Raw genomic sequence first — 23,388 nt, forward strand, 5'->3', positions numbered from 1 at the left:
TTGTGAAGAGCAAACAAAATAACCACCAACCTTTATTTGTGCTGAAGATAAGGGTGTTTTGTGAAAGTGAGATGTATACAGAACAACTTCCAAAGGACAAAGGAGCTGCAAGACCTAAGAAAAAGAACAAAAAAAAAAAAAAAAAAAAAGACCAACAAATTCAGCTTGACAAGAATTGGCATATGAAAGGAACTTACCAACAGAACACGTCTTGGACAAGATGAGTAGATGACCACAATCCCACCTTCCAGAAGACTTGCTTTTATAGCCCTAGAGGCTGAGCATACAAGCTGGGGCACACCCCAGAGGGAAATGTTTCCCAACAAGTGTTCTCCAGGGTAGACTGAGGATGTTATGCCCCAGGGTATTCGTAAAGATGTGGTTAAAAAAAGGGAAACAAGGCATGTGTGACAGGTGTGTGCTTAACATTTCAGATGGAGGGGAGGGCAGGCATCATAGTGGCTTTGTCCAAAATGACCTTAGTCTGGTTCACACAATGGGGAGGAAAAGTTTTGTTTTGTTTCGTTTGTAAGATCTTAAAAAATGTGGATGAGTTTCATAATTACTAAATTTTTGTTATCTCCTGACAAATTTTCCTTATATGACTACCCATATTAGACATTGCACAGTATAGTGAATTAGATACTGCTGTGTGGTCTTCATGTTAGGATGAAGCTTCTGGGATGCTGTGGTGGCTCCATGGATAAGCATCAGCTCTGGGCTCAGGGTGTGATCCCAGGGTCGCAGGGTGGAGTCCCACATCCCGCATGGGGCACCCCGCAGGGAGCCTACTTCTCCTCCAGCCTGTGTCTCTGCCTCTTTCTCTGTGTCTCTCATGAATAAATAAATAAAATATAAAAAAAAGTTTGAGGCTTCTAATAAACAGTCTTTATTTGCTGAACAAGGAGGATATAGTCCCATAGTTAGCAGTATTTGAGTATTTTCTATATGTAATCAGTCAGAATTAACATGTATAAATTATAATTCTCAATGTAATTAATATTAATTACATTTAATTAAGCACGAATTAATAAAATTTATGAATTATATAAACTTTGAGGTATAAAAAATTCTGAAGACCGAAGTTGCTGAAATTGGATGTTCTTACTTTACTTGCGGGACATGTTTTATTGATATGTTGCTACTAGTAATTGTTTATTTATTTATTTACAAATTGATGTAGTTTTGGAATATAGGTGAGGTTTGGTGAGGTGAGGTCCAGAGCCAATGACCAAGAGAGAATTTTGAGACGTCTTTGGTGCAAATGGTGGTTTTATTAAACCCCACGGACAGGACCCGTGGGCAGGAAGAGCAGCTGTCCCCGGCCTGTGAGAGGAAGCTGATTATATATATACCTGGGAGTTGGGCAGGTTTCAAAAGAACTTTTTTGAATGGTAAAGAGGACATACAAGGTACTGGAGGCCTTGCCATTGTCAAGTGAAATGTTTTTCACTCTAATAAGGCATTAACAGTAGGATAGTTGGGAGTTTCCTTATGAGGTTAGGTTATTGATAAGAATGCTCTTTTAAAAAAAGATTTTATTTATTCATGAGAGGCAGAGGGAGAAGTAGGCTCCCTATGGGGAGGATGATGTGGGGCTCCATCTGGGACCCTGGGATCACAACCTGAGCCAAAGGCAGATGCTCAACTGCTGAGCCACCAGGCGTCCCAACAAGAATGCTTTTTTCTTGTAATCACTAAGACATTTTGTAAACTGAGGGAGACTCTTGCCTATAGGACTATAATCTCTGTAAATTAACTATTTGTTTTTCCTTTCCCTTACCCCTAGGGCAGCCACGAGTGCCTGAGGAATGTCCCACGTATCCCACCCAGGGGTGTGGGGCGTGGGTGGTTTTGCAGGGTGTGAACTTGTGCTTTGTCCTCAGCTAGCCTTCTGTCCCATCAAAATGTAGACTATACCAAGTGTGCAGACAGTTGAATCTTTTGGCGTTTTGATCTAAATTCCATACACTAAGTTTCTGTTATGTTCTTATGTCCTCTGACAAATGGTATATTTTTTAATCCTTAACCCATTTTTTTGAAGAAAGAAATACACCATTAATAAGAATGAAATGCCCCTACTTTGTATGTAGGCAAGAGGGTATTGGAGAGAGAAAATCATCTGATCTAAGAATATTTTATATGTTGCAGTTTTATGCACACACATAAACACACACACACACACACACACACACACAGTAATGCACCGCTATTTTTCCAATTTGTCCAAAATGGATTTTGTCCTTCAGGGTTTCATCTTTTATGAACTAGACATGCATGTGTGCTTCTTCATGACATTGTGCTGCTCTCCCTAAATACTCCCTTTTACATTCTCATTCATTTGATGAGAATACTGAAGTGTAGGAGAAAGGGAAACAGTTTTGAATGTATACATACTAATTTTCTAAAGATGAAATTTTTAAACACACTTGATTATCTGAGTAGTTCTTGTTGAATTGTTAACTTATAAATGACATTATTTTCAGCATAAAATTCAGTCAGATTTGAGCTACATTTTGAACACAAAGTGTAATTCATATCATATTTAAAATATGGGGATGAATAATACCATTAATAAAATAAAATAATATACCAATAATAAAATTAATAAAATTAGAGTAACTGATTTGAAAATGCCTTAAAAATCTGTGGAAATGTTTTAATATATAAAAGCACACATGGGTGTATTATACCATTGAGTTAGTGATTCAGTTTATCAGGAGATAACTGAAATCAGGAATTAATTATGATTGAACACATTTAGGAATTGAATTATGATTAAAAGTAGTAAGGGATACTCCTAATAAATTTTCAAAATTCACTTGGACATATTCTCCTGCAATGTGGAAAAAACATTTAAACATTTCTGACAAAAGACGAGGTAGCCATTACTTGAACAACTCTTTGACAGAGCTGAAAATCTCATGAGCCTGCCGAATACAGTGGTATTTATCTATTTATCAAGGGATAAAAAAAATAAAATAACAGTCTCTATGTTAAACCCAAATCTACCTCTCACTAGCTTCTAACATTCAATGTGTTTGATATGATCCCCCATTCACATGACAGCAATCCCTTCTTCTACCCTGTATGTTCTTTTTTCCAGTGAAAACATCCCAGATTTAAATACACACACACACACATACACACACATACACACATATAGAGTATGAATATATATATATATATAATATATATATTAATATATATATTATATATATATAATATATATATTAATATATAATATATATATTATATATATAATATATATATATATATTATATATATATATATATTTACAGAGTTGGAACTACTTTTATTCTTTCTCAACATATTACACAGATTTTCAGAGAGATGAAAGTAGCATATACTGATAATATATGGGTGAGGGTGTGTGTGTGTGTGTGTGTGTGTGGTAGCAGCATGTTCCTTATTTCCTTCTCAGTTATCTTAGTTAAAATTTATTTGGAATTCTCAATGAGAATTGATATCGTAGAGGATTTGTCTAAAGAAAATGTAGAATTGTTTTGTAATTGAATTAGAGTTACATTAGTTTAAGAAGATATATAGAATTTTATTTCAAATTATTTATTATTTATTTCAATTATTTATTTCAATTATTTCAAATTGGTATCAGGATTAAAAAGAAATGAATACTGCATATTTGGCAAATTCATACAGATATATATGTGTAACTAATACAAATTTATAATTAATATAAATCATCCTGCATATCTTTTATTCTAAAAATTTACTTTAGTAGAGAATTAACAATAATTCACCTCCTATTTTCTAAAACTAGAGTCATGCTAATAGCTTAGAGGATGGCATGGTCAATAGAAATTTAACTCCAGTATTACTTCCATAGATATTTCTTCTTTTTTTTAAATCTAAAGCAGTGTTGAGGAGAACATATTCATAAAGAACAGATTCAAAGTGATTTTTTTGCAATTTAGTGCTTTCATAGAATTTTTGTATTAAAACACACCAGTCATGACCACTTCAGAGAAAGCACATGATCTACTGTTTATCAACATTCCCGGATATCCACATTAATTTTTTACACAGAAGCATCAGTGCACATAGATACAGCGGTACAAATAATCCTGCAGTAGGGAATCAGAAAGGAAAAATAAGTCAAATAAGCTCTAATGGTCTTCAAATAGGCCACAGATCCAAAGCTAAACCATTGTCAGACCTTACGATTGGTATGTTGACATGTATGATGCCAAAATATGCCTTTAGATATTGTAAAAGAGGTAAAAAAGGAAATCTAGTCACTCATTCTTTTTATAAGAGTGTTTTCTATTAATATCCCAAATATTTTATTTGTTAATAGTATAATCAAATACTGTTTATAATTAGCATGTGTTATTTGTAATTGTACTATGGATTGAAATAAAAGAGTTAACACAGACAATAAAATATCAAGCTAGTGAATCCTTTTATGTTTTGTTCTTTACAGTCATACAATACAAAACAATCTAAATCAATCTTCTGGAAAATTGGTAAAAACAACCATTGCTCCAGAGCTGATATTTGGTATACCAAGTTTCAGCTTGGACTGAATTTTTACTGAAACCATAGTAAATGGAATTTTAGAATAGAAAATGTAAACAGAACCCAAGTAATAAATCTGGAAACTGTGACACTATTTGAAGGAAGTTTTTCCAGTGGTAGAATTTCAATTTTTAAACCCCAGATTTTCTTACTTCAAATGTATAAAAACAAAAACTCACTACTTTCATTCCTATATCTGTGGTCTATTATACAGAAACCAAAAAAAGCAAAATGTTATGACACCTAAAACATACTAGTAAACAATAAACTTGTTTGTGGAAAATTTATTAATATGTTTGAGGAATAAATATAATTCCATGATATTTCTACTTTCCAATCTTGTCTTTGCTATGCTTGCCCCTCTTCCTTTGAGTGTCCTTGTGATCTGTCCTGACGGAAACTCCATTCCTCCATTCTATTAAATTCCTAAGGCCCTGAACATAATCACTTATATAATATGCCTATAACCCTTCCCTATTATCTCTTCTATAACATAACATTTAAACTGCTCATCATGTAACATAAGTCCCTAAATATTTGAAATGTTTACTTTTCTAGTCTATTATAATTTTAAAATGAATAGGATATAATATCCTTTAAATATAAAAAATTTTCTGAAGAGATGTTAATATATACAATTATAGAATATTTATGTGAAAAAGGTTGATGGTCCACATATTAAATTTAATGCAACAAATTATTAGTGGACACCTATATGTACCCTGATATGTGTAAAGCCTCATGGGAAATATAGAGATATAATCTTTATTTGAGGAAGTTTTAAGTAAAATTAGAACTAGGGAAAAATGCAAAAATAGTGAGATTGTTTTTTGCTGTGTTTTAATAGACTCTTAAACGTGGTTATATAACAAAATGTTTTTTATCATTATTTAAGCACTATAATGTGTGACATGAATTATTACTTCCTGGAAACTAACTTAAAGATACCTGAAAATGTTTCTGACCAGAAGTTTGTGATCATCTCTATAAATAGGTAACACTTAAAGAAGAAAAACTATTAATGCAAATATGTACAAATTGTTATCATATTCTTAAATGAATGATGTCAGATATCAAATAATAATGTTATTAAGTTAATTTGGTTTAAAACTAATTAACACACAACTTATTAACTATGCCCATAACTCTTATTAGAAATCAGTATAAAATCTGACTAAAATCCTCCAGGTGATTTCCTTGGAAATTTTTATTTTACCCGACATGGATCCCAGATAATCATTTGTATGATTGATGTATCTTTTAGAAATGATATATTGGGAAAATAATTTTTATCCAGCATTAAGTAATATCTAATAGATTCTTACTCATTGGTCATTGCTTTTTTTGGTCATTGCTTATTTGCTGCTAAGGTTAAATCCTCCAGAACTCAGTTTTGAGGGATTAAATCACCTCACCAGTGGGTGGCAGGCACCTAATAGCTGATGAGATGTGACCTCAGAGTAGTTTCCTTTCCCATTAGCTCATTTTTAATCTCTGAGATGTGTGAGCAATTACTTTTCATTCTTTTATTACACATACTCATTTCTTCAGTTCAGTTATTCCTAGAGTAATGTTTAAAATCCCTTTTTATGAGATGTTTGAGGGTTTTTTTTTTTTTTAAGTTACTTAGATAGCATGGACATCCTGTGTTCACAAAGGAAAGTTTTTTTTTTTTCCTTTCCCCTTAAAGATTGAATTCACTTCAACTAACAATATCACAATTCTTAGGTTCACTATATGTTTGGGACTTGCTATGTGGAAAAGTTAAATAATACAGATTTTCTCTAATTAGCTACTGCTTTTTGTGTTCACTGAAAACCATAAGGTAATGTGACAATAGCTCAGAGATCACTCATTCAGTATTTCAAATCATTTTCCAATGAACCATCACTTTTTAAAAATTTTCTTAGCATGATGTTTCTAGCTCTTTTATGCTCAACAGTGTCTTAACAGGACACTTTCTTCTTTTTTTGGCTTTTCTCCCTTGGGGGAGCCTGTGGAGATATATTCAAGAGGACTTCCTAGTTCAGTTCTTTTTCACATTGCTCTTATCATATACACACAGAGTTTGGCTCTCAGTTTCATTTCAATAGTCATTCACTGATACTTCCCATGCAGATAGTGATGGTGCAAGGAGCAGAGATGAGGAAGACAAGGATCCTGCTCACAGTGAACCTACTGAGTTATAGTATTTCCTTCTTTGGACTTGTAAAGGTTTGCCTTTATTCCTTCATACTGGAAATGTTACAAAGTGAACTGAAGATGACATAAGTATTTACAAACTTGAAAAGATGAATGTTAGAAATGTATGATTAGTTTAAAATATTCAGTCCAATGAGAATGTCTTTAGGTAGCTTTTTATGTATTTGTTTTAGCAAATAAATTAACAATGGAATTCACACAATAAATAGTCCTTTTACTAATTGTGTCCATTTCCTGGTTTTCAGAATTGTTTTCAGGCTTTGAATATGTATTCATATATTTCAATTCTCTAAACCATATTCTTTATACTTTCACTTAATTATTATCTCCATGTGACAGCAGATCAAGGCACACATTTAAGTGACTTGTTTAGGTTCATATGGTTTATCAATAACAGAGTTTACATTAAAATGCAGATACTCTGGGGGTGCCTGGGTGACTCAGTTCGTTAAACCTCCAACTCTGGTTTTTGGCTCAAGTCATGATCTCGGGGCAGTGATATCAAGCCCTGCCACTGGGCTGGACACTCAGTGGGAAGTGAAATTCTCTCTCCCTCTCCCTCTGTTCCACCCCTTCATACTCTCTCTTTCTTCTTTCTCTCAAATAAATAAATGAGTCTTCAAAAAAATATAGGTGTTCTGCTTTTCAGAGACCAATTTTTAGTCAGGTTGGTAGTAATCATATAACTCAAGATGCTATATGATTTGGTAAGTTAAATTAATTAGGACATTTCAGACACTAAAATATGTAGGTTCTCATCAGGATTCCAAACACAAAACATTTTAACATATCATTGTAGATTTATTTTAAGGGACTTTACAAAAAAATACAAAAAAATAAAAATAAAATTTAAAAAAGGGACTTTACATACTACATGAAATCATTTAGTTCTCATTATAATTGGAAGATGAAAACAAATCAGGAATTATTATCCACAGAAAATATGACTTTATACCAGTGCCTAAAGTTTTTTAACTCCTAAGTTATTGATTTTAGCTTTACTCCATGCAAATGGTTTAAATAAGAACGTTTTGTATATATTGAGAGATTCAGGTGATTTTAGTTATACAGTTTCCACAATGTAGTATGACCAAAAGAGAGTTAAATTTCTTTTGCTAAGATTCACTGAAAATTGTAAGCTCTGTCTCTCTGTCAGTGGGAACTGTTTTAGAAGAAATGAAATTGAACCCAGGGGGTAAGTAACAAGCTTTATCCATATAGTATCATGGCAGAAACCTTGGGTGTTCCCTTTTGGTGACCTCTCTTTTAGGGAAACAAGAAATACATGATAAATGTTTTTCTTAAATAAATCACAGCTTTGAAAGTGGTTGATATAGCCTGAGGTCCTATTGGGGAAAAAAGGAATCTGTGTCCCACTGTTTTCCTCTAGCAACTGAATAAGGCGTATATATATTAGTGCATGCAGGAGATAGAGTATGAAATAAACATCTGAAAAAATTGTCTACTGTATTTTAATGGATTAACAAATGCAATCATCATCAGATTTACCTTACATTTTATATTTAATAAAATTAGTTCCAAAAATATTTGTAAGTGTATGTCTCCTTGTAGAATTAGAATTAATAAAGAATGGAAACAGAGGGACTAACAATCAGGAAGGTGAGTGTTATTTGAGTATCTGGGAGGATGATTTTTTAAAATATATTTAAAATCTCAAAAATTTAGAATTTTTCCAAATATTACATATTGTTATTGCCTGCTCCTTTCGCAAAGTATATAGAGAAGGTACAGTACTTTAAGAATATTCAGTGCTTGGGATCCACCTTCCGCTCTGTGGCAAATGTGTATCATGAATTTTAAGCTTTGATATGACCACTTACCCTATTTCTTCAAATGTACTTATAGTCTTGTTTTCATTGAGTTTTGTTTTGTTTTGATTTTAGGGGGGAGGGGCAGAGGGAGAAAGAGAATCTCAGGCAGACTCCCTGCTGAGCCCTGAGATCATGATCTGAGCAGAAATCAAGAGTCAGACACTTAGCCTACTGAGCCACCCAGGCGCCCCTTAATTGAGGTGTTATTGCAGACTCACACTCAGCTGTGAAAAATAATATATAGAGATCTTGTGGACCCTTGATCCAAATAACATCTTGCAAAGATATATTGATATCGTCTACCAATCCTATTCGGTTCCACCGATTTTACATGTACTCCTCTCTCTGTGTGTGCATATGTGTGTATGTGTGTATAGTTCAATTCAGTTTCATTTCATGTGCAGTTTCATGTGGATACAAACATAACAAAATACAAAACAGTCCCATCACCACAATAATCTCTTGTGCTGTCCTTTTATAACTACATCCATGTCCCCCCCACTCTCTTCTACCCTTTACTATCCTTAACCCTTGGGAAGCACTAATCTCTTTTCCATCGTTATAACTTTATTATTTCAAGACACTATATAAATGGATTTTCTCTGATTTATAGAGTTTTTGAGTATGTTACATTGTATATTTTCTTTGTAGTTGCCCTAGATATTGAAATATACATAGTAACAATGGTTTACCACTTTGGGTTAAATAGTAAACCTTACTCCTTTTCAGTACCTTTGCCCGACCCACTTTTCACTTGTCTTGAGTATCCCCCCCTATATTTGTTCAACATTGCATCAGTTGAGGTTGTAATTTTTGTTTAAACTATCATAAAATAGAGACAACTCAGGAGAAGGATATTCTGTATTGTATTCACCCATGTGTTGGTTCTTCTGGTTGTTCTTTCTTCCTTCCTGATGCTCCAAGATAACTTTTGCTCTGTTTAAAGACATTTATTTAACTTTTCACAACAGATCTGCTGGAGAAACATGTTCTTAGTTTTCTTTCTTCTATGAACATATTTATTCCCTCTTGATTCCTGAAGGTTAGTTTCCCTGAATAAGTAAGTTCTTTTCTTTCAGTGCTTGAATAATGTGCCATTCCTTCTGGCCTCCATAGTTTCAAATAAGAAATCTATTGCCATTTAAATTGGTATTCTCTTATAGATACACGTCTTTCTCTCTGGTTGTTTTCAAGATTTTTTTTTCTTTGTCTTCCAGGTTAATTTTGATGTATTTTGATATAGACTTCTTTGGGTTTATTATATTTGAGATTAGTTTGTCTTCCTGATTCTGTGTAGTACATTTATTTCTTTAGGAAAAATTTCAGTTTGGGACCATTATTTCTTCAAATATTTTCACTTGCTTTCCATGGCCACTTATAGTCAGTGATGTTCCCAGTTGATTCCTCTTGCATGTGGCCCAGTCTCTCCCAGAGATACTGGGAGGACTCACATTTGATATGTGATTAACAATTGAGTCTACCTAGACCACCTTCTATTGTAAGGTTATGGTTGGAAGAAGCCAGGCTTCAACTGCCTTTTATTATTGGCTGCAGAACCACTGTATTGTTCCTCAGGTCCCAGTGTCCCTAACCAGTCTTCTTTCCTCTATCTTTCAGAGTTCCACTCTCTTTGCCTCTTGCTTAATTCTGAGCTTTATAGCTGTACTTAGTAGGAAATACAATGATATTTAAACTTTTTAAATATTTTTCCAAAAATGAATCAAGTGTGCTGAGAGATCCTATGTGGAAAAAAAAAAGTTCTGTGATAAAAAATGTGGTATGAACCAAAGGCTATACTAAAAGTATATAACCAATGATACACAAGAGATTCCAATCAATCAGAGCAAATTTAAACATTCAGTACTTTACAGGTGTTTTTCAGCTGAAAGTTAGCTTGGGTTTAAAGGAAGTTCAACAAGTTTCTCTACTGCAGGGAATGTGCTTTTAATATGCTAATGGTCATTGTTAGTCTCTTGGAAAGAACACAGCTATCATAATTTTCCCAAATTTATCCGTGCATAAAAGTGAAACCTTCTGTTTATAGTGTATTTTGGTACTGGCGTTCCATGAAAGCCTGTGGAAGAAAGTCATTTTTATCACCACCAATATCTACCTCATCTAAAGTGTTATACTAGATGCAATCATTTAATTAAAAAGTTATTTCTGAGAACATTAAGGAACACCTGATTCTACTTTGATTTTTTAAAAATCTGATAAAATATTTCATAATTAAACCTTCCTTTAAGCTGTATTAGGAAATAAGATTTAGATGTATGGCCAAAGACAATGTTTCTTGTGTTGCACTAAAAATATTTAGTAGTACTGACTTTTTCTAATGTTGTTATTTGCATTTGTCAATATTTTCTCTTTTCAGCTTTGAGGGACAACAGGATTGAGCTGGTTCGAGCTTCCTGGCATGAATTGAGTATCAGCGTCAGTGATGTGTCTCTCTCTGATGAAGGACAGTACACCTGTTCTTTATTCACAATGCCTGTCAAAACCTCCAAGGCCTATCTCACTGTTCTGGGTAAGTACAAGGAACTAACACGATGTGATCACAAGCTAAAGCAACATGATTCAATTCAAATATGTGTTTTGAGGATGATATTAATAGATCTAGTTTAATCCCTTGTCTGCTACATTATAACAAAAGGCATTAAAAAAAAACCACTTAGTCACTTTCCCCATTTCAGAAATATACCAAGGGAGGTGTATGGATTTGTATGACATCTCAAGGGCACACAGCCATTTGTTTCTTGACCAGCAACAGACATCAACTTTCTCGATTTTCAACCAAATTCCTTTCTGCCAAATCATCTATATTGTATATATGGTGATCCTTTTATAAAGTAATAAAATAATTAGTATAATCAATTTAATGTGTCTATGGGGTGGTCCTCCATTTTATTATATAGGTCATCTGACCGGGGGCCTTTTCTGATATCTTATGGCTTTCAATTATGATTTCTTTGTGTCTATTAGTGCATTTAAGTGACCCTGACATTTCTGTGTCTTTTTATCTTTTAATTTTGTAGGTTTTCTAGATTCTTAATTGAAGTACATAATGTCACTCTCCATGCAACTTGTAGCTTCTTTGTGGTTTTGCTTTCTAAATACTGGGCCTTTTCCCCAAAGGTTACAAGTGATACAAAAAGACCTTGCATTCTTAGAGATTCCAAAGAAATCTAGTTGCAGCTGAGAGCTCTCTGTGATTCTGCAGAAGTCAGTGGCCCAATCAGCTGAAATTGCTGCAGTTCATTGAAACACACCTGCCTACAGAACAAGTTAGAGGAATTTAAAAGATTGATTTTTTCTTTTGCCCCTAGCTTGCCTTCCTTTTTGATAGATAAAGGCATAACATTGCATATAAAAGAACTAATGCATGCTGTTCTGTTCAGTAGGAATATTAAAGTTAATCCAGCTAGTGAATTGGTTTTGTACATACGATATGAAATATGTTTCTTTGCAAATCCCACTGGGACTATTTTATAAAAATCTTCCCACATATTTGCTGCTACAGACAAAATATATCCAATAAAATGGAATATTTTGAGATAACAAGTGCCTAAGGTTAATGTATTGTTCTGTAGAGAGCCACCTCGAGACCCCAAGAACAGACAACTGGATGATCTCAGTTTATTAAATGGCATAGATTTAAAAAAAGAAAAAAAACAATATGAATGTGAATGGAAAAAAAACCCAACTAATAAGACCATGTTGACCTGTCATTTATCATTGTTGTTCTTGTATTAATTTGTATTTCTCTTATTGGTGCTTTCCAATATTCCTACTTTTTTTTCTCTTCAAATTGAATGGTACAATAAAGAATCTTTCAGGAGATTATTATTGAATAATTTTAGAATAAATTTGAATAATTTTAGAAGAAATTTTAATAAACTTCTACTGTGACGAGAGAATATTATTGTCCAAGAAAAATGTAATGTCCTATTATTTAAATCACCCATGTGCTATCCTTACATATTAATTATCTGCTTAGTTATTGGATGATTTGGACTAGAAAATGTACTAGTGGTTAGCATTAACCATTAAACATAATATGCATCATGCTTCACAAAACTACTATTGAATTTCTAATACAAATGATATCAAGACATTCTTTAGAAGAATCCCAGAAGTATTGTTGCAATTATTAGTGAATCTCTTATTTTAAATTGCATTTCTAGAACAAAGTACTATAAGATAATAATATATTTTAAGCTTTGAGAATTATAAAATCAGAAATGCAAAGTGCTATTTTGGTTAAATCACAATTTGCTAAAGAATAAAGAAATGTGCTTTGTGGATTTTTCCCCATTGTAAACAATCTACCTTCTTAAATCCTTATACTGATAAACGTTAAGATATATTGAACGGCTGTTTCTAAGATTTACATTGCAGGTAAAACTTTAAAAGCTACTTTGAACTAAATGCATTTTAAATGCCTTCTGAATAATACACATACACATATACGTATTTACAGTAGTTCCCCACTCCACTCCCATCTACAATTTCACCTTCCACACTTGAAGTTACCTATGATCAACTGTGGTCTGGAAGCAAGTGATCCTCCTTCTGACTTATTGTCAGGCCAATAGTAGCCTAAATGTTGCATTGCAACATTTATGTCATTCACCTTACTTCTTCCTATCAGTCAGGCATTTTATCTTATATTCTCCCAAGAATAAAGGGTGAGTACAGTACAATATTTTGAGAGAGAGACTGCTTTCATATAAACTTTATTATGACATATTGTTGTAATTATTCCATTTTATTATTAGTTATCATTGTTAATCTTTTACTAGGCCTGATTTACAAATTAACCTTTATTTTAGGTATATATAGATAGGAGAAAAACATAGTATAGATAGTTTTATGTGCTATCCACAATTTCAAGCATCCACTGGGAGTCTTGCACTGTATCTCCTGCAGATAAGGAGGACTTTTGAATATACATATGTATACGTCTCTGTCTCTGTGTGTGTGTATACACAATATATATATACAGAACTTTTTAATATGTACATTATATAGATATTTTAAGTAGTTTATTATACAAAACTTTAGTATTTTGATTGAAAATATTGTCAGTTAAGAACCCATTTTAGCTTTGTGAAAGTAATAGTCATCAGAATGAATCAGCCCTGGTGATTGATGTCCATGCCATTTTCTTAAATTTCAGGTGTTCCCGAGAAGCCTCAAATTAGTGGATTTTCATCACCAGTTATGGAGGGAGACTTGATGCAACTGACTTGTAAAACATCTGGTAGTAAACCTGCAGCTGATATAAGATGGTTCAAAAATGACAAAGAGATTAAAGGTAAAGAATGGGGAAAGTTTTCCCAAGTCAAAATTAATGTGCTGAAGCTGGTATAAAGTGTGAGATGCAGGGAATTTCTTTTTATAGATTTTATTTATTTATTCATGAGAGAGAGAGAGAGACCCGCAGAGGGAGAAGCAGGCTCCATGCAGGAAGCCAGACTCGGGATTCGATCCCGGGTCTCCAGGATCATGCCCTGGCCCGAAGGCGGAGCTAAACCACTGAGCAACCTGGGTTGCCCAGGGCATTTCTTTTTAAAACCACAGTCACTTTCTTATTAAGTATAATTTAAACCATTTACCTGTTTCTTAAATTAGGTAATCCCATAAGGTATATTAATGTAATCCCTGTGTGCCCCATTTTCCCCTTATGTATAACAAGTCAAAAATATCATATACCTCATGGAAACATTGGAGAAATAAATGAGTTATTGTATAAAAAACACATAGATTTATGCTTGGCCAGAGTGAACACTAAGTACAGGTTAGGTATAATTGTTTCCAAACTCCTCTCGTATTTGGATTACAGACAAATTCCATGAATTGTGTCTTCAATTTGTTGGTTTCTGGAATTATAAAGTCCTAAGAACAAAATTGCTCCACATCAATGAATCTGATTCCCCGTAGTCCTCAGAGGGCAAAAAATGTATTCATCTCAGTACAAATACACAGTAGTTTAAATATGAAGTATAGCTCTGCTGTTACTTCGTATACTTAAATATAAACACACACACACACACACACACACACACACATAACCTGTAGGTGGGAAATAAGTTCATAGGCGAAAGGCCTAGTGAGGTTAGTAGTTTGTCTGGTTTGGATTTTTCATTTTTTTAACTTCACATATGTGTATCTTGGACCTGATGTCACATGCACATTAAAATCCAACAATTGGTCATGATGATTGTTAAAAATGTTTCCTATATACATGGTAATGATGTGTTATTCTTAAGGTAACCTGCTAGGGGATAGGTTTATGAAAACCATTCTAATCATTTTAATTTTTAATTCAATATCTTGAATTTCCATATCCAAATATGATATCAAATATGATATAGGATTCCTTCTGTTACTAAGAAATTATATGTTTGTAATCTATTTAATTATTCTATTTTCTATTTTAATTACTGTGTATTTTTCTGCAAACAAGGACTTACCTGTAATTTATCCTTAATCACCACTTTTGTTGCAGGTCTTCTATTAAATACATGTTATTAAACAAAATTTGGAGAAATGCAAGCTCCCAAGACATGTTAGACATGTTGCTATGCTAAGTTAAACTTTTAGGCTAGTATATAATCTGATCACATATATGGCCAGGGCTCAGTAACACCCATTCTAATTCTGCATTTAGGATGTGTTTATTTAGGCATGTCTGGACTTTGTTGGATCTTTGCTAACTGGATCCTCTACCCTGCTTCCATACTATGAGAAGGATCTGATCCAGCCATTTTTTTTTTCTATTTAAGCACTTTTGATCAAAAACCCTAACTAAAAAAAAAAAAAAAAAAAAAAAGCCCTAACCAAGGGATCCCTGGGTGGCTCAGTGGTTTAATGCCTGCCTTCAGCCCAGGGCATGATCCTGGAGTCCCAGGGTGTGATCCTGGAGTCCCGGGAACAAGTCCCATGTTGGGCTCCTTGCATGGAGCCTGCTTCTCCCTCTGTGTCTCTGCCTCTCTCTCTCTCTGGGTCTTTCATAAATAAATAAATAAAATCTTTAAAAAAAAGCCCTAACCTGTAAAATAAATTTCAAATCCAACTTCCTTGGCCTATGAGAAAGCTCCAGTCAGTGAATTCTTGCACATCATATATGTCTCTCTGTGTGAAAGACATGGTTTATGCTAGAATGTTCTTCTTAAGTACTCTCTTTTGTTTTATTATTCACATTAATTCTGACATAGTTTGGTAGTCAGTTGCTCTCAATTTCTTAGCATTTTATTTGTGTTTCAAGAATTTATCTCATATTGCCAGGGAGGTCAGAGAATAACATACTAGGTACTTCATTAATATTGATTGATAGTTTTTAACATTGTAGCCTGATGGAAAATCTATAATGTACTCATATTTCAGAATATACCTTGCTTTTTCACAAATTTGGCTTCTGCTCTGAGTACCAAACAGATTCCATTATATCCTAGGTAAAACATTAAAGTTTGATCCTATAAACACCATACTGGAAAATCATCTGAGTAAAGATTAGAAAAAAAATCAAGACAAAAACCATACACAGAATCAGCTCATGGTTCTGTACTCCCCATTCAGAAATAGTGAGGCCTCCTTTATTTCTGTGTTCTCCAATGTGTGGCCATTGAGAGAGCACTCATTATCCCTAAACTTGCATTCATCTACATAGCTTTTCTATTTTATAATTCTTCTTTTTCATATTAATATAGTTTGTTTTCTTCACAGTTATATGGTGAACTTCTTGAGTGCATTAAACTATCTTTATAGGTGTATATGCAAATATGCTGTGTGTAGCATCCTTACCTTTTAGCTAAGTGTTGGTCAGTTCAGCATAGTGACATTGTGTTAAGTTTTAGCGACTCTCTATAATGGGTATATGGATCTTCAATGTGATTTATGATATCAGGATGAGTCATTTTTCTGCTTTTCTTTTTTCCTTCATCACTACCTAACATAAATTTAATTTCCAAATTTCTGGGTAAAAGTTGTCTGAAAGTCATAGCTGATTAAGTTTTTTTTGTCAAGATTTTTCCATAGATTCCAGAGCACTGGTTCTCAAACTTTAGCAGGTATCATCATCTATAGTGCCTGTTAAATCTCGGATCATAGGGCTCTGTCCCCAAATTTTATGATGGAGTAGGTCTCGGTTGGAGCATGAGAACATACATTGTCAGCACTGTGTCACATGTGTGAATGATGCTGATATTCCTGTTTGGGGACTACACTGGTATAGAGAACATAAAGTTTAGAAGCATCCGTAACAGGGGCGCCTGAGTGGTTCAGTTGGTTAAATGTCTGCCTTCAGCTAAGGTCATGATCATGGAGTCCTGGTATTGAGCCCCGTCCCATGTCAGGTTCCCTGCTCAGTGGGAAGCCTGCTTCTCCCTCTCCCTCTGCCATTTTCCCACTTGTGCTCTGTGGCTCTATCTCTCTGTCAAATAAGTAAAATCTTAAAATCAAAAAAGAAGCAGCAGTAATATATAAAAGCCTTGTCTCTGTGTCTGAACTTTATAGTCCTCACAAGTCTATGAGAAAACTAATGTTTGCCTCAAAGCACTGTTGGAAGGATTTTGTGTGAGCCAATATGTATAAAGTGTTTTCACAGTATGAGGAATCACTAAAAACATTTTTAATATTATTGTTATTACTCTTATTATTATTATTACCATCACTATCTTCAGCAAACCACAATTAATGCGTTGTAACAATCCCTGAATTAGTCTTAGAAATATAAACAAATAAAATAATTCCTTCCAGGAATTCACATTTTGGGGCTAGACATATAAACATAGGATTTACAGGTATGGTAATAGATACATGATCTGGCTATAGATTTTGTACTAGAAAGAAGAAGAAGAAGAAAGGAGAAGGAGAAGGCGAAGAAGAGAAGGAGAAGGAGAAGGAGAAGGAGAAGGAGAAGAGAAGGAGAAGGAGAAGGAGAAGGAGAAGGAGAAGGCGAAGGAGAAGAGAAGGAGAAGGAGAAGGAGAAGAGAAGGAGAAGGAGAAGGAGAAGGAGAAGGAGAAGGAGAAGGAGAAGGAGAAGGAGAAGGAGAAGGAGAAGGAGAAGAGAGCAGCCCTACTTTGTGGGAGAAGAGGTTAAGACTTAACAATTGATTGATGGATATAGGCACTCAGTAAATAGCTGCTAAATAAATAAGTGGATATTAAACAATGAATTGAATCATCATATGGGTTGTGGGTACATGTAGGTAGTAGAGCATTCTAAGGAAAGAAACCATGTATTTGTGCAGAGTAAAAGCATGTTAGCAGTAACCATAGAACTCTCTGTGTGATATAGATGTGAAAGGTAAACAGGAAAGCCAGGGCCAATGAAGTCTTCAAGGATCTTTTTTTCCATAGTAAGGGGTTTGGAATTTTATTCTGTAGGCAATAGTTGAAACTTTTTTTTTCTATGAGCTTTAAAGAATACAATGAAGCATAATTTTCATCTATCCATCCCTTCCTCTTCCCCTGCCATGAGTCTAACTCAGAAATCCTTTTGGTGCTTCTGGATAGCTCTCTATTCAAAACCATAGGTGGTTTCACTGCAGCTTTTAATCTTCTGTGTTGTAAGGAAGTCTGAATATTTGATATTTAGTCTGGGAAAAAATGAGCATTGCCTTTTGAAATTTGCTAGTTCCCTGAGAACTTATATTTTATGAACCTTACAAACTTTTATAAACTTCATTAATTTTTCATTTCATGTATAAGATTATCAATTTGTAGTTTGAACAGTTACTATCATGAAATCTCCAGATTTCTTTCCCAGCTTTTACATTTCGGTGTTAGACTGAATTCCATGACAACTCCCAGTGCCCCACATCATGTGTGATCTCTTCCCCTTGAAGGTAGGACAGGCTTGTGAGTATAGCACATGGGATGTCACATCCTTGATCATGTTGCCTTATATCGCAAAAAGGACTTGGCAGTTATAATTATGTGTCTCTCTTGAGTTCATCAAAGGATGATTCTCAAGGGCAAACCTGATATAATGAGGTGAGATCTTTATAAAGGAATGAAGTGTCAGAGAGACATACTCCTCCCGGCCTGAAAGGAAGTAAACAGTAATCTTGCAATCCCTATTTGCCACAGACTCCCTTGCCTATAGGGAGTCTGTGGCAAAGAGCTATGAGGGACCTCTGGTTGCTGGAAGCAGTTCCTGAGTGACAGCTAGTGAACAAGGGGGGACCTCAGACATGTAGCCTCAAGGAAATAAATTTGTGAACAACCAGTGAGCTTGAAGAAGACCCTAAAACTCAGACGGGAATCACAGCCCCAGCCAACACCCTAACTTCAGTCTGGTGATATTGACAAGAAGACCAGGACAAGCCTCTGGACTCCTAATCCATAGAGATTATGGGTTAATAAATGTGAAACTGACAAGAGGGCCAGGACAAGCCTTCTCTGTACTCCTAATCCATAGAGATTATGTGCATTGCTTTAAGCCATTAAATTTATGATAATTTGTTTTGTAACAACAGAAAACTGAGATCTAAAGAAGCAGAATAATTTCTTATGGTCATACATCTGGCAAAGACTGAACTTGAATATTCTAAGACCTAGCACTTGAGTCTGGGGAGAAAGCTGAAGGCTGGAAGAATATTTAAGGGACATTTCAAGTATGAACTAATTAGGCTCTGACTTAATGGTAAAATGGAATTTTTAGTGGGAATAAAATGGAATTTTTAAAAAAGAAGATGGATGTGAAAAAGAAGCCAAATTTTAGAGGAACCTGGTGAATAGTTCTGAGAGAGGAAGCAAAAAGAAAGCTGAAAGACATTATAACTTTGAGTGATTTTAGTAATGAACATATGGAAATAAAAGAGACATTAGGAAGAATTAGTTCAGAACAATGTAATAATGTTTATTTAAAATAATGAAGTTGAAGTAATTATACAGAATCTAAAAGTTAAGCTTAATAGGTCTTTGGAGTTAGGTGACCTATGTCTAGGGAAGGTATTCTGACCATAAAAGGTTTATCATCTCACAATGAGGGACGTTTTCAGTTTTAGCCTTTAAAACAGTCATCGCTTTTCATGTGTGCAGTGCTTCCTCCTCCCTTCAGAATTATGCTATGAAGGACATACATATGCAGCCGAGCCTGATTTTGTGGCGAGTCACTGAAGCTTGTTGCTACCTAATGGTATTGCCTGTATTCTACAAGTGTTATTTACTTATTATACATTGTGTGTGTCAAATGTTGACCATCAGGCTTAAGTTGGCTTAAGCTGTATCTCCCCATGTGAACAGGGGTTTTGACACACACTATCACACCAATCAAAAATAATGCAACAGCTCATTTTCAGGTTGGCTAAATGTAGTGTAATTTTACTGTAGACTATGTAGTAAATAATTTTTTCAGCATTTGGAAGCATGAGAGTGAATTTCCAAATGCTGTGTTTCTCAAAAAGTGGCCATTAGATGGCTTGGATTAGAATCACCTGAGGTGGGGATCCCTGGGTGGCTCAGCGGTTACCGCCTGTCTTTGACCCAGGGCATGATCCTGGAGTCCCGAGATTGAGTCCTGCATCTGGCTCTCTGCATGGAGCCTGCTTCTCCCTCTGCCTGGGTCTCTGCCTCTCTCTGTGTGTCTCTCCTGAATAAATAAATAAAATCTTAAAAAAAAATCATCTGAGGTACTAGTTTAAAAATGCCTATTCCTAGTGATCCTTAGCTCACTATTTTTGAGAATGCACAGAATTAGAGACCACTAAGCCAAGTATTAGTAAATATTTGAGGAAACAAAGGAAGGGGTTCTAATTGACTAAATTCAGAAAATAAGGCTTAATATTCCGTGTACATTTTGAGTCTGTTCTTACAAAGAGATTGTGTAAAACTAAGTCAAAATATACTCTAACATTTTAACATTTCTGAGAATTTGTGCAAAAATTCCTTTAGCTGACATCTTAACAGTATTCTTTGATCACATAATTGTTTTTCTTTCATGCTTTTATGTTGTTTTGCACTGAATTCTATGAAATGCACTTTGAAACATGGTAGATTATTTATTTAATTTACATATTCTGTTTGGTGTTGCAAAACTAGATTTAGTCTAATGCTTCATTTAACATCAGTTTTACATAAATTTGATTTGAATGAGAGAAATACTAATATGCAAAAAAAGGATTGTAAATTCCCTGAAGAAGAAAATAAGAAGGAAAAACTTGTGTCCCCTGTGTTTAACATTCCTGTGTCATAGATGATAAGGATTAACCAAAAGTATCAATAGTTAAACTTGTACCCCATAAATCAATGGTTTTTCATGTTCTTTGTTTATACCTACCACTTTGGAAATGTCCTAGTCATTTAAATCTGGATCATGCTGGACACGTATTAGATGAGAAAAGAAAACAGCATTAACAGTACCTGTATGTCATGTGTGTGTGTCTCTGTGTGTGACAACATGGACAATCTAAAATTTTTTGAATGATTTTAAGTGTATTACCTCAAGATGCTGCGGGCCACACCATGATATACATGAGATTTCTTATGGAAATAGAGAAAGCAACTTTCATGTGATCATGAATGCTTAATGATAGTAAATTATCCCCCAAAACTTTGAGAAACTTTCTTTTTAATTTTTTTAAAAACAGCTTTATTGGGATATAAGAGAAAACAATATACACATATTTGAACTGGACAGTTTGGTAGTTTTTTCATATTTGTATATACTGATGAAACCTCATCAATCAAGATAATGAACAAATGCATCATTGAAGCATTTGTTTATACTCCTTTATAATCCTTTGCTCATATCTTTAAAAAAAAAAACTCCTTCCCTCTTAAACTTCTCTCCCCACTCCTCATTTCATGCTCAAATCAGAACCACTGTTCTATGTCATTGCAGATTAGTTTGCATTTTCTAGAATTCTATATAAATAGACTCAGTTAATATTTCTTTTCTTTTGATTTTCTCAGTGTAAGTATTTTCAGATTTATCCCTGTTCTTGCATATGTAAAAGTTATTCCTATTTATCGCTGATATTCTGTTGTATGGATCTATACTATAATTTGTATATCCATTTATCTGGTGATAGATATTTGAGTTATTTATGGTATGAGGCTATAAAAACTAAGCAGTTATGAACATTGTGTGTAAGTCTTTATATGTAGATATGCTTTCATCTCTCTTGGCAATGACTAGGGCCAGAATGAATAGGTCATATGGCAGACCTATATTCAATTTTTAAAGACACTTCCAAACAATTTTATGAAGTACCACTTCATAAAGCACAACCTTTTTATTATTATATTTTACTTTTATAAATCATAATTTCATATTTTATGGATGACATTTTTGCCTAACCCAAGATCACAAAAAATTATTTGCATAAATTTCATATCTTTAGGTTTTGAATGTATTTTCAATGCCCTTATCTTTTATTTCTCTTAGCTCTATTATTTCAAGGTCAGATTTGATTGATTGATTGATTGATTGATTGATCTCATTATAGATAGTATTTTTCTGCTTCTTTGGATGCAGTTTTTGATTGGATTCCAGACTTTGTGAAATTTGCCTTTTTGATGCTGAATATTCTCATATCTCTGTCAGTATTATTATGCTTCCTTCTGGTCAAGTTACTTAGAAAGGGTTTAATCTTTTCAGAGTCTAAAAAATTTCTTAGGCAAGACCAGAGCAGTATTTATGCTAGGAATTATTGTTTTCAATCAGATTGGTCACAACACTATTCCCCACTGTGTGAGCATCATGTGCTATTTCCTCTAATCCTTTTAGATGGTTCTTGTCTCAGGCTCAGTTTCCTCACCCAGATACACTTATCAGTGCTTGCTTTGCTAAACAGTGGGTGAGACCCTGAAAAGGTCTGGAGTTCTCTCTTGATACAACTTTCTCTTTTTTGATATTCTTCCCTGCCAACTTTAAATAAGTAATACTTTATTTAATGGTGATGCATTTTCATTGTGTCTGTTTGCTTGTTTGTTTTAAGGTGATAGAATGAATTTAAGAGGATGTGCAGGAAGAAGAAGAGTGAAATGTATCCACACTCACTTTGATAGAATGTTTTACTTCTTTCAAAGTGACACTATGTCACTCTTTATAAGCAGGGTGCTGGGGGAGTGGCGGCAGCCCTGGTTTTCTCCCCTTGTTTCTCTGGCTTGAAATGTCCACTTTATGGGTGAACTGGGGCAAAAGCCATGATGGTCTTTGTATTCTTGGCCTAAGTTCAGACTGGGTAGAACACTCCCACACTCCCTTGGAATTAGGCCTCTGCAACTGACAGCAGGAATGAGGGGAACACCTGGCTCTGCTAAGAAAATACGATAGCCTTTGAAAGTGAGCTGGTGGGGAGGATGGGTCCCATCATCTGGGCAACATTCATTAGGAGGCAAGCTTCCCTTGTGCTGAGTTGGAGGTAGGGTGAAAGTAGGGAACAGGTCATGTCTTAAATACTACAAGCTCTATTTGTTCTTACTAAGATTTAATTGATTTTCTTGAATAATTGTTTCATAAGTTGCTGTATACTATTAGATGATTTTTAGAGAACATACGTATATGTATATTTAAATAATTTTCACCAGTTCTGGTTGTTTCACTGGAGGAGTCTGCAGAGTCCCCTATGCTGATATTCTGGAAATTGTCCTCGATTTTTTTAAAAAAGATTTTATTATTTATTTGAAAAACAGAGAAACAGAGAGCACAAGAGGGGTGGAGGGGCAGAGGGAGAAGGAGAAGCAGACTCCCCACTGAGCAGGGAGCCCCACCACATGGGGCTCCATCCCAGGACCCTGGGATCATGACCTGAGCTGAAGGCAGATGCTTCTGAACCACCCA

The 23,388-nt window shown here is 34.4% G+C and overlaps 1 protein-coding gene across 4 annotated transcripts in view; it reads left to right on the plus strand.

Annotated features, from left to right (window-relative positions):
• The window catches only part of CADM2 (cell adhesion molecule 2), a 1,056,396-nt gene that overhangs the window by 874,063 nt on the left and 158,945 nt on the right, over positions 1-23,388 (plus strand). For all 4 annotated transcript variants that reach the window (XM_072738161.1, XM_072738162.1, XM_072738159.1 and 1 more), the window contains 2 exons: positions 10,969-11,121; positions 13,774-13,911. In XM_072738161.1, coding sequence (XP_072594262.1) covers positions 10,969-11,121; positions 13,774-13,911 — 291 coding nt within the window. The remainder of the gene's footprint in view (positions 1-10,968; positions 11,122-13,773; positions 13,912-23,388) is intronic.

Source organism: Vulpes vulpes, chromosome 15 (assembly GCF_048418805.1).
Source record: "Vulpes vulpes isolate BD-2025 chromosome 15, VulVul3, whole genome shotgun sequence".
Lineage (NCBI taxonomy): Eukaryota > Metazoa > Chordata > Mammalia > Carnivora > Canidae > Vulpes > Vulpes vulpes.